Raw genomic sequence first — 11,812 nt, 5'->3', positions numbered from 1 at the left:
CCATGTCAGATTGCCTGCTCAGTGGGGAATCTGCTTCTCCCTCCCCGTTTTTTGCTCTTGCTTGCTTGTTCTCCCTCCCTCTCGAATACAATCTTTTTTTTTTTTTTTTTTTTAAGATTTTATTTATTGATTCATGAGACACACACAGAGAGAGAGGCAGAGACACAGGCAGAGGGGGAAGCAGGCTCCATGCAGGGAGCCCGACACAGGACTCGATCCCGGGTCTCTAGGACTACGCCCTGGACTGAAGGTGGTGCTAAACCGCTGAGCCACCCAGGCTGCCCAGAAAATGTCTGTTTTAAAATATAAAATGAGGAACACCTGAGTGGCTCAGTAGTTGAGCATCTGCCTTCAGTTCAGGGCTGAGTCCCACATCAGGCTTCCTGTGAGGAGCCTACTTCTCCCTCTGCCTATGTCTCTCTGGCCTCTCTCTGTGTCTCATGAATAAGTAAATAAAATCTTAAAAAAATATATGTATATATATGAAATACTGATTAATTCTTAAAAATATTCACTATTAGCCAGACAAATGTAAATAAATGAAGTAAGATGAGCTATTTTTCTGGTCATAAAATATTTATTAAGGTATACTTTAGGGAATATAGTGAATATAAAATTTAGGGTCACAATATGAAGCAATTTCATTCCTCTCAAAAGTCAGCCCAGCCCTCAATGCTCTGCAGATGTAAAACCACTGGTGAGACTCACTAAAAGCAGTTTGACTAGTACAGAATAGGCTTTCATGAACATTTACAACTAGAGCATCTGAATACCTCTTGTAAGTGCAAAACCACACCACATTACACTAATGCAGCAACAATGCATTCATATTGTTCTCATTAGTCATTAGTAGTCAACTTGCATAAAACACCAGAAAAAAGCACAATGGCGCTCACAAAATGGGCTAAAAAATGAACCTGTCCTTGCAAAACACATTGTAATGGAAGAAGACATTAAAAATGTATTATGCACAATACAGAAGCTGTGTTCCAAAGATCTTGAGTGTCATTTCCTTTTCTGTAAAATCAAATTACACGAACCAGGCACAACTAATATTTGGGAGGCAGTGCGTAGCTAAAATTTCATTTAACTAATTACTCAATGATTTAAAAAATTCCCATAAGTCTTTTCTGTCCTGAGGTAGTTGCAAAATAAATCATAACTTGGATATCAACTAGAGCTGAGGCTTTGACTTCTTACTCATTTAAAACTAGTTGTTACTGACAGGAACTACCTTTTGATATTTAAAAGACAGTTGAGAAATGGGCCTCTTACTACACAAACAACATAATGGCTATGTAGGAAAGAGGATTAGCTGCTTCAGAACGTGAGAGATATGGTCCACCATTGCGCTTCCACCCTCCCCGCTCCCCCCAACCATTTTAGATTCCTTATTGTCCAAAAAGCCATCAAGAGCAACACAGTAGAAGTAGACAAATCATCGTCCTTTGCTGTAGCCAGGGAAGAAAAGGTCAAGTAGAGTCTGCAGAATCTCATTGGGAATCATGAGATAATTCTGGCCCAGATCATGTCGGCAAGCAGGGCAGGAGAAAACTTGAGCCTTAAAGGAGCGCTGTAAGCAATCCTAAGGCAAAACCCAAAACACAAGAACATACCCAATTTCATCAGAGTAATAGTATGTAGAAAAGTCAATGATTTATACTTTTAAATAGGAACTAGAAACTTAGGATGAATCTGCACTGTGAAAACTTGTCTACAAACACAGATTCAAGTTCTACTTCTAGCACACATTGTGAGACTTTTGGTAAATGACCAACTTTTGTGTGCTTTCATTTTTCCTCATCCAATAAAATGAGAGTGTTAGAATTCATGTATGGTTTCCACTACCTTGATCTTCCAGGTTGGATTTTAATCCTGTTCTTTCATGATAGAACACCTAAAAAAAATTTAGGATTCCCTTGCTCAGAACTAAGTTATACATTTCATAAAATCACCAACGTAGAACGTGTCTTCCAGAATATAGGTCAGGCACAAACACGTATGCGGAGGGTTTACTTCCATTTTACTAAAGAAACTAAAGTTCAGAAATTAGGTCAGGGCACATAACCACTGAGCAGTAGAGCAGGACTCCATCCGTGGTTTGAATAAAACTCAGTTTTTCCCTTCACACCACACTAATAATATAATATTCAACTCCTCTGGGCATGCTGCCAGACAGCATCTGTTTTAGATTCCATTAAGTGGATGCAATTATTTCAGTTTGCATTATAATATAGGAAACCTATATAAGCTATAACGTAAAAAACAGCAATGACACCACACTTTCTCCATTTCAACCTCTTCTCAATAACTACAAACATAACATACCCCAACTATACATATTTGACTATTACTGCAGAACTAAAACAAATATTGCCACCAAAACGTAATGAATTAATTCTTAACTGACAAGGTTCCACAACTGTTCTGCTGCACAGAAATATGCTTTACATGCTAAAAACATGTTTGGGGGTTAGTGTATGCTTTCTCGTCCTAACAACGGAAAATGAGAAAGAAATCTACTTACTTTACAGACATTATGGAGGCAGTCTGTTGTCACTGGCTGGTAAACTAGCTCCTGGCAGCAGACACACATAAAAGATTGTTCCAATTTTTTCAGAAAATTCTAGAATGATACCCAAGGGGAAGAAAAAAAGGTTAGCATTTCATAAAATAGTAATAAGATTTTAAGTAATTAGGGAAAAAATGTCTTTGTCACTATAATACATTTTATATTAAAAAAAATGATGGTAACCATAAGCAAACACATAAAATAAAATTGAAGAAACTCTATTCATTCTATTAAGATACACACTTAGTTTTAAACCTTAGAATTGGATTGGAAAAGGTGCAAAGTCAAAATATACAGCATTAAAAAGTGAACGTTCCCCTTAAACCTCACATTCCAGAGATGACTATTATCCCCTTTAAAACAATCACAGACATATGTTAACAAACTGGAATTTAAATAAAAACCTGGAAAAAAAAAAAAAACAAACAAAAACAACCCAATCATGGACAGCTTGTCTCAAAGTCAGCACATACAGATCTTTTTTCAAAAAACGCTGGTGTATTCTAGTATGTGAACATATATTATTTATTCAGTCTTTTGCTGTTATCATACTTCAATATATATTTTTTTAAGATTTTATTTATTTATTCATGAGAGACACACAGAGAGAGAGAGAGAGAGAGAGAGAGAGGCAGAGACACAAGCAGAGGGAGAAGCAGGCTCCATGCAGGGAACCCGACGTGGGACTCGATCCTGGGTCTCCAGGATTGCACTCTGGGCTGAAGGCAGCACTAAATCACTGAGCCATCTGGGCTGCCCTACTTTAATATTTTTTAAGTTAAAAAAATAAAAGTACTAATACTCTGTATCTAATGCTTTGTGAAGAATCAACATTTTTCTTTTTTTTTTTTTAATTTTTTATTTATTTATGATAGTCATACAGAGAGAAAGAGAGAGAGCCAGAGACACAGGCAGAGGGAGAAGCAGGCTCCATGCACCGGGAGCCCGACGTGGGATTCGATCCCAGTCTCCAGGATCACGCCCTGGGCCAAAGGCAGGCGCCAAACCGCTGCGCCACCCAGGGATCCCAACATTTATTTTCATAAGATTATCTTCTGTGGTATTTTAACTCAAATATTAAAAAAATCCCGTATTTTCCTAATGCCAATCTTTATTCAAACTGAGACTAAATTATAAAGTCTAGTAGAGCCATCTTGGGGCCCCTGGGTGGCATAGTTGGTTTCAGTTCAGGTTATCATCTCAGGGTCTTGAGCTTAAGCCCCATATCAGGCTCTGAGCACATCAAGAAGTCTGCTAAAGCTTCTCTCTCCCTCTGTCCCACCCTGTGGCTCGCCCATGTGCTCACGCTCTCTCTCTCAAATAAATCTTTTTTTTTTTTTTTAAAGATTTTATTCATTTATTCATGAGAGACACACACACACAGAGAAGCAGAGACAAAGGCAGAGGGAGAAGCAGGCTCCATGCAAGGAGCCCGACGTGGGACTAGATCCTGAGATGCCAGGATCACGCCCTGGGCCAAAGGCAGGCGCCAAACTGCTGAGCCACCCAGGGATCCCCCCAAATAAATCTTAAAAGAAAAAAAAAAGTCAGAGCCATCTAAAGCAAAGATGATCAAATGGGTAGGTACTTTTATGCTCATCAAAAGCCATTACTGTTCCATTTTACCCAATTGTTTCTTTTAAACTAGAATGGTAAGTAGTTTTTTTGAATAGTCACATGCTAATCTTCCATTCAGTTATTTTGGGTAGTACAAGAATATATATATATATATATATATATATATATATATATATATATATATATATATATTTTAAAGATTTTATTTATTTATTCATGAGAAGGGGGAGGGGGGAGAGAGAGAGAGAGAGAGACAGGCAGAGAAACAGGCAGAGAGAGAAGCAGGTTCCACGCAGGGAGCCTGATGTGGGACTCGATATCGGGACTCCAGGATCACACCCTGGGCCGAAGGCAGGTGCTAAACTGCTGAGCCACTCAGGGATCCCCACAAGAATATATTTTATGTCTGTTTTTTTGGTCAACAAAAAAAGAATGTCCAAGAATTTCAGGCAAATTAAATCAAAGATCTCATTTTGAAGTTTTACCTTGGAACTTATTTATGAACACTATATAAATTATCAACAAAGTATTACCGAACACACTGAAAGAATATACCATTTAGAGGAGATATGGAAAAAACTCAAACTTTAATACCAGGTACCCTTCTCCATGACACACTACTTTGTTAATGACTGATAATTTCTATGGTATCTCCATGATATCTCTAACATGTATTACAAATATTATGAGTTCCTACAATGTGTCAAGTACTCATCTGTGTAGTGGTGATAAAAATGCGAAGTCTGTATTTTCATGGAACTTTATATACCTTTCAGTAAGCTATTTCAGTAAGCTATAAGACAAAAAAAATCAATATCAGATTGTAGTACCTGAGCAAACAAAGCAAATTAAAGCATGAGTAAAGAGTGGCTGTTTCTGAAGGGTAGTCAGGGAAGGCTTCTCTGAGGACTAGTATTTTGCAGAGACTTACAGGAATGAAGGAGTGAGCCACAAGAAGGTGTAGAGAAGCAGAAAAGGTATAATGGCTTAGGAGCAGGAACTGGTATTTATATAGCACAGAGGTCATTGTAGCTCAAGCAGTTTGGGCCTGAGAGGGTAGCATATAAAATATATGCATTTATTTAAAAGTCACCATTAGCTAATACTTGAAGTTTCCTGGTTTAATGAATGTGTTCCTGGTTATAAAATCATAAAATCTGCCCATGACAATAGTATATAAACATCCAGATGTATGTATGTATACTAGCAAGGTCACAATCATCTCAGGCAGTAAGATCCTGCCAATAACAGCCTACCAAATATTTTGTCTTTTTTTTGGTGGTTTGAAAACTGTCAACTGGTGACTATTTCATATAAAAATAACACTGAAAGAAGAGTTGACAAATGTTGATTTGCATACGTTTGCCAAGTCTCACAGGATATAATTACTTCAATATTTTTTTTAATTGATAAACAAGATATACATATTAAAAGTCTCACACCGAAGCCCAAATACACATGTCCAATCCAGTCAACAGATGTGCCAAAGAACTTCCCAGTACACTTATGTGGCCTTTTCCTTCACCTATATCTACTACTTTGTCTCCTGCCTACAAAGGAGCTGGAACTCACCTGAGTTATCTCTAACCATCTGTATCCTCTCCAATCAGAATAATTAGACTATGATCAACAACTGTTGGCTGTATCTTGCTTTCTCTAAGTGAAAAGGACTTACCAGAATCAGATTCTCATTATGCCTGGGTCTCTTGGCTAAAAGCAAGTTAACACTTCACATAGAACTAAATTAATTTCCTTCTGTCCTCCAAGCATGTAAGCCTCATTTACCAAGAATAACCCAACATTTCACTTTTATAAGTAAAGGAAATGATGACTCCAATATAAATCTAAAGAGTATTTGAAGGGTATGTGCCTGGGTAGCTCAGTCAGTCAAGCATCTGACTCTAGATGTCAGCTCAGGTCATGATCTCAGGGTTGTAAGACTTGAGCCCGCATCAGGCTCCCCCTACTGGCTGTGGAGCCTACTTAAGATTCTATCTATCCTCACAACACCCATGGTGCTCTCCTTTAAAAAAAAAAAAAAAAAGTATTTGATATAGCTCTAAAAGCTTAAAAATTAGGGGCACCTGGCTGGCTGCCTCGGTCTGTAGAGCATGAGCCTCTTGATCTTGGTGTTGTGAGTTGAGCCCTATGTTAGGGGTAGAGATTACTCAGAAATAAATACATACATAAAATAAAAATAAATAAAATAAAATGAATAAATAGGGGCACCTGGCTAAATCTGGCTCAGTTGGTAGAGCATGTGACTCTTGATCTTGGGGTTTTGTTTTTTTTTTTAAGATTTTATTTATTCATTCATGAGAGACACAGAGAGGCAGAGGGAGAAGCAGGCTCCTCAAGGAGACCCTGATGCAAGACTCTGGGATCACGCCCTGAACTGAAGGCAGATGCTTACCTGCTGAGCCACCCAGGCATCCCAATCTTGGGATTCTGAGTTTAAGCCCCATGCTGGGTGTAGAGATTGCTTAAAAGTAAAATCTTAAAAAGCATATATTTTATATGAATTTATAAATATATATTTAAAATGAGTATACAAATGTTTAAAAATTGTACCGGGGAACGTTCTTCCTTAATATTGGTGACTATTTTTCAAATAAAAAGCAACACAAAAACAGAGTTCTCTCTAAATTTAGACAGAAGGAGAACTAACCCCATTTCAGACACATGAGAAGTTCTGTATTGCACAGACAGAAATAAAGGGAACATTGGGAAGAAATTACTAGAAGATGACAGGATAAAAATTCAAGAGGAGGCTAAAGCTCACTCACAATAGTTGTACAGAGGTAACAAACCCAGAAAAGTAACTATATTACACCTAGCAACGGGTTGCTATCTAATAAAATGGAATATTCCAACTTCAAGCATAATTAAAGACATAATAAAAGTGAACCAAGAAGGAATAGACAATTCACATTTGAAATTCCAGCTTCTAGGATTTGATAAACATTTGCCTAATACTGCTTAACAAAACAAAATCCACACATCAATTTTAATTTCCTTTCACTTTAAAATTTCATGACTACCAAAAAGTGGGAAAAAAATCCAAAACATATAAAGTATTTAAAGAAATCAACATTTTTTTGTTTTTTGTTACTACCAGGTTAAGCATGTGAATTGCTTAAGACTTACACCATCAGATAACTTTGAACTACAGCAAAAAATTTCCTGATGAGTTTTTAAATTAAGTGTGCTACACAAACTTAAAATTCTTCCCATGAAAGGTGCCTTCAACATAAATGATTAGGTTCAGGCACAGAGAGGTCAAACCAACAAAGTAAGAGGCCTAAAATCAATCAAAAAGCATTTAAAAGTTTTACTTTGGATTATTTCTGAAAGGTAGTGGCCCTGGATGAGATGATTACATAAAAACAAAGTTTTGACTGACTTGTAAGGATATTAATTTTCACTATTTGTTAATATTACATTATTTAAAAAACCTTTACATACTGGACCTTCCACAAGAGATGCAAGCACTTCATCCCATAGCTTCTGGTTTTGGTGATCTTCTCTAATTAGATGCTGTTGTTGAGGGGTTAGTTGGAAAGCCTCAACTGCTTCTGCTGAATCTGATGTTTTTAACACTTTGGAGGCACTTGGACAATCACCTAAATTTATTTAAAAATACATAAGCAGACTTATGAGTGGTTCCAAGCAGAACTATGAGATCAAAGAGTTAACTGGCACCAGTAATGTTTAATTTCTTATGAGTTTCTCAATTTATTGTCTTAATATTTTTATCAGTAACTATGTTTTACAGTATTTATGTCCAAAATCATTACCTACCATCTGTAGATGGCCTTTTCGAGGCCTCACTGGCCTGCTTCTTTGACTGTCCTTTAGTCTTCTTCCCTTCCTTATCTGAAGGGTAACCTACTGGATACTGAGGGGGGGGGGGGAAAGTACAATATAGATTTAAGCTTCACAGAGAACGGGGTGGTTTCTAGATGCTGCTGAGAAATTAAAAAGGGGAGGGGTAAGAGTATATTTTTCCTAAACTGACTTTATATATAGGAAACAGACATTTAAAGGACAGAAGACCATCAATATCCCCAATTCAGTGTAAGACCATGTAGTTTTGACTGTTAAGATATTCCATTTCATAAAATAATGATCTTAGTTTCAGCTCTAAAAGAAACACAAGTTTTCAGCAGATTTGCCTAAGTGGCTTAAAAAGTTTAAGAGAAGAATCTAGATATAAAGTGAAGAGATCAACCAGAGAGCACAGGATAGTCCTCATACAGATGGTATTACACTCAGTTGTGGATCCAATCTTTAAAAAAGAAAACAACTCCCACCCTCCCAACATTAAGGGCCAAATTTCTTATCTCCCAAAATAAGAGGGGAAATGGGGCTTTTAAAAGACTGAATTCTTTATCAGCTAAAGGTCAGATTTTAAGGAATAAATTCTACCTATTTGTGTTTTATTGGATACCCATTTTTTTTGGGGGGGGGCATGCTTTGTAGATAACCCTGATATTTAAAGCTTAACATGTTTCAGGCCCCATCAACATTATTAACTTATCACAGTAGATGGGCTTACATGCTTCTGCTTACAGTTTCACATCTAACCTTTCTAGAACATTGCTCTGCTGAACAATGGATCTAAAAAAATCTTTTGAAAATGGATTTAATAAGTTATAAAAAGAATTATTTTGGCAGTTATTTTAGCAGCTGATGGGTCTCATTTACTTAATGAAACAATTAATTCTACAAGTTTAAAAAGAGAACAAAAACAGACAGACTTGCACTAGAAAACACACACTCACCTGCCTGGGTGGTCAGACACTTGCCCATAGTTCAGCCCCTACACATGCAGTGTGGGCAGAGCCAGGGGAAATGAAAAGCTGGTAGTCTTTACAGGAAGCACAACAATGGGGAATGATGGAGGATGAACTCAAACCATGCTCTGAAGTCAGTGTCAGGGACAGTCTAGGGTGCATAGGCAGTGGATGGGGAATGTAGCCATACCATCCATTATGCACACAAAACCAACAAAGTCTTATATGGGTTAACAGCTGAACATGGGCAAAGGGGAAAAAAAAGGCAAAGCACTAAAGGTGGTGACAGGACAGGGAAGCAGCTTTGAGGGGGAAGAGAAAAAAGGGGTGAGGAAAAGTGAGAAGGGTAGGAAGCAGACCACTCTTTCAAGCCACCTCCCCGTTCCCCTACCAGAAACATACCCCGTGCCCTCTAGAATACATGTCCCTTCTTAAGGCCTCCTTTATGTAAATTTTATGTACCCCTCTCCCTCATTCTTCAAGTCATTTCCAAATTGAATTGGAAATATTTTACTTTTCATTAAAGGCCCAGGTTTTCCCAAGCACAATGGTTGGTCTTAGGGGAGTTTTGACACCCGAGAATGCTACCTTTTTACTTGTTTTCCTCCTGCATACTTGCATGATTTCATTCCTCACCCCTTACAGTCTACTGATTGATTGCTGTGAGTTGTATCCAGTGTTAAGGCACAAAGATACTACAGAGGTATGCGTTTTTGTGAACATACAAGTGGCCTAGACAAATGTAATCTAACCTGTAAACGTAGACAAAGTCTCCTTGACCGTTCTATTCCTTCTGAGGTCCAAGGAGCAGGTTCAACATCATCTCTTCTTAAAAGGTAGCGCCAAACCAAGAATCCATGGCTTGATGAAATCTCTGGCCAGTATTTCACCACCTAAATCATAGTATTTTGTAGTTTGAGATTTAATATTTAAGCTTATTCATAATGTATTATTAGTTTACACTTGACTGAACTAAATGCAACTTCAAAAGATACTTGCTTTGCTATAGGAATAGTAAATAAAAGATATTTCTTTTCAAAGCACTAAAACATTGCTTTGACTTTATTTCCTAATTAAGATAGTTTCCATTTAAGTACACATTGCTATAAATTTGAAATATTAACAGGATTATGCTTACTAATAGAATCTTGCATAACAGTAGATAAAAATGGTGGCAGTAAATGCTTCTGTTTTTTAAACAAAGAAAACAACCTATTTTACAAACTGTAACATGCTTGGCTTTGAAATCTATTACAATTAAAATAATTATAAAGATGTAAAGAATCAGTATCTACAATGGCCACATTATGCAAACAGTTTTATCATAGAGAATATATACTTGTAACCCCAAATTTAACTTTGCCCTTATAGATTTCAAATAAGCATTAAGGGAAAAGCATCAAAGCTAGAAGGCTCACTTTGTGCATCTGTTACATTTCTAGAAAAAGTAGAAATACCAACTAAGGTGATCTACCGTTTCCTTTAGCCCACCCCAGTAGAGTAGTTCCCCATGGCAACCCTGTCTTGAAAGCCCAGGAAGAATGACGAACAAGATGTCATGCCAGATAGAGCACCTTATAAATGCCATCATATCTGTTGCCTTCTTCAGGAGCATATTTGCTGATCTTCCTCCCTTTAAAACTGCGTATCACTCTGACTGGCTTACCAGCTCTCCAATTCCGAGACTCTGCTCCAATTTTATCATCCAATGGAGCATCACAGTTTAGGGCCAATGCCCTAAAAAATAAAACAAAGTCTTTATACCAAGTAATCTTTAAGTATATAATCGCATTATTAGCTCAATTAAAAGGTGAATTATGCCTTACCTGATGGTTAAGATTCTATGATTCTTTCCATATTATTCCAGATAATAGGATTATGCTTTCCCCCACCAGCAGAGAAGACAAATCAGTTTTCTGATGTCACCCCCAAGCCAGGGGATTGGTTCTCAGATAGCCTGTAGGGTTCTTCTGAAAGTAATAACATCTGTGCCACGTATAATAGAAAACAACTAGAAATACATGGAATTTTTTAAAAATAACGTTTGTTGAGGGAAGGGAGAAAGTTGGAAAACTAAAGCAAGTGATTGTTGTAGTATTTATTTTTGATAAGGGAGTGAGGTAAATTGCTGGAATAATGTAGAAAGAAATTCAGGAAAATAAATTTGTCAGCAAGGTACAAATGACCTTTCTAAGTCTACTTTCCACATTCCAGATGAGAGAGATTCCTTAATGTTTAGAAGCTATTAAAGAACAAATTTAATATGAGAGTATCGTTTAAAAAGACTTCCAGTAAAAAGTTTAAATAAAACTGAAGCATTCAAATGCCTGTATTAAGTCATGACGATACAGATTTTTGGCTCCTCCAGATCACTATTTTTACAATGACACATGAACAAGGAGGAACACTGAGGGCGAAGCGCCTGATTTATTTGAAGCTTCCTTAGTATGTGTACTCACTTAGTAATTAATCAGTAAGGTTATGTTAGAAGACCTTTCTTGGGAGAACTTAGTCCTGCCAAAAAACAAAAACAGCAACAACAACAACAACAAAAAAAAAAAACCCCAAAAAACAAAACAAAACAAAAAACCCACCAAACTAGAATCTATTTAAAATTATTTTCTTCTTTTCAGATATCTACTTCCTAACTTCAGTGAAAAGAAACTACTGAGAACATATAAGATTAAAATACACACACACACACACACACACACACACACCCCGAATTTGGTAAATTCAGATATGATACAAAGTACTTTTTCAAGGTATAATTCTTTTTATGAAGGCTAAAAACAAAACAAAACAAAAACAAAACAAAACAAAAAAACCCAAAACCAAAAAAACCCAAAAAAAAACCACAAAAAAA

The 11,812-nt window shown here is 36.8% G+C and overlaps 1 protein-coding gene across 3 annotated transcripts in view; it reads right to left on the bottom strand.

Annotated features, from left to right (window-relative positions):
- Positions 1-557: 557 nt before the first annotated feature.
- UHRF2 (ubiquitin like with PHD and ring finger domains 2) overlaps positions 558-11,812 on the bottom strand; it is a 77,346-nt gene continuing 66,091 nt past the window's right edge. For 2 of the 3 annotated variants that reach the window (XM_025432123.3, XM_049116085.1), the window contains 6 exons: positions 10,521-10,683; positions 9,699-9,839; positions 7,952-8,048; positions 7,616-7,773; positions 2,528-2,626; positions 558-1,585 (listed from right to left, as the gene is read on the bottom strand). In XM_025432123.3, coding sequence (XP_025287908.1) covers positions 1,439-1,585; positions 2,528-2,626; positions 7,616-7,773; positions 7,952-8,048; positions 9,699-9,839; positions 10,521-10,683 — 805 coding nt within the window. In that variant the 3' untranslated portion in view covers positions 558-1,438. The remainder of the gene's footprint in view (positions 1,586-2,527; positions 2,627-7,615; positions 7,774-7,951; positions 8,049-9,698; positions 9,840-10,520; positions 10,684-11,812) is intronic. The other variant, XM_025432124.3, reaches the window with a different exon arrangement.

The sequence above is a fragment of the Canis lupus genome, chromosome 11 (assembly GCF_003254725.2).
Source record: "Canis lupus dingo isolate Sandy chromosome 11, ASM325472v2, whole genome shotgun sequence".
Taxonomy (NCBI): domain Eukaryota; kingdom Metazoa; phylum Chordata; class Mammalia; order Carnivora; family Canidae; genus Canis; species Canis lupus.
This window is presented reverse-complemented; position numbering and strand designations above follow the sequence as displayed.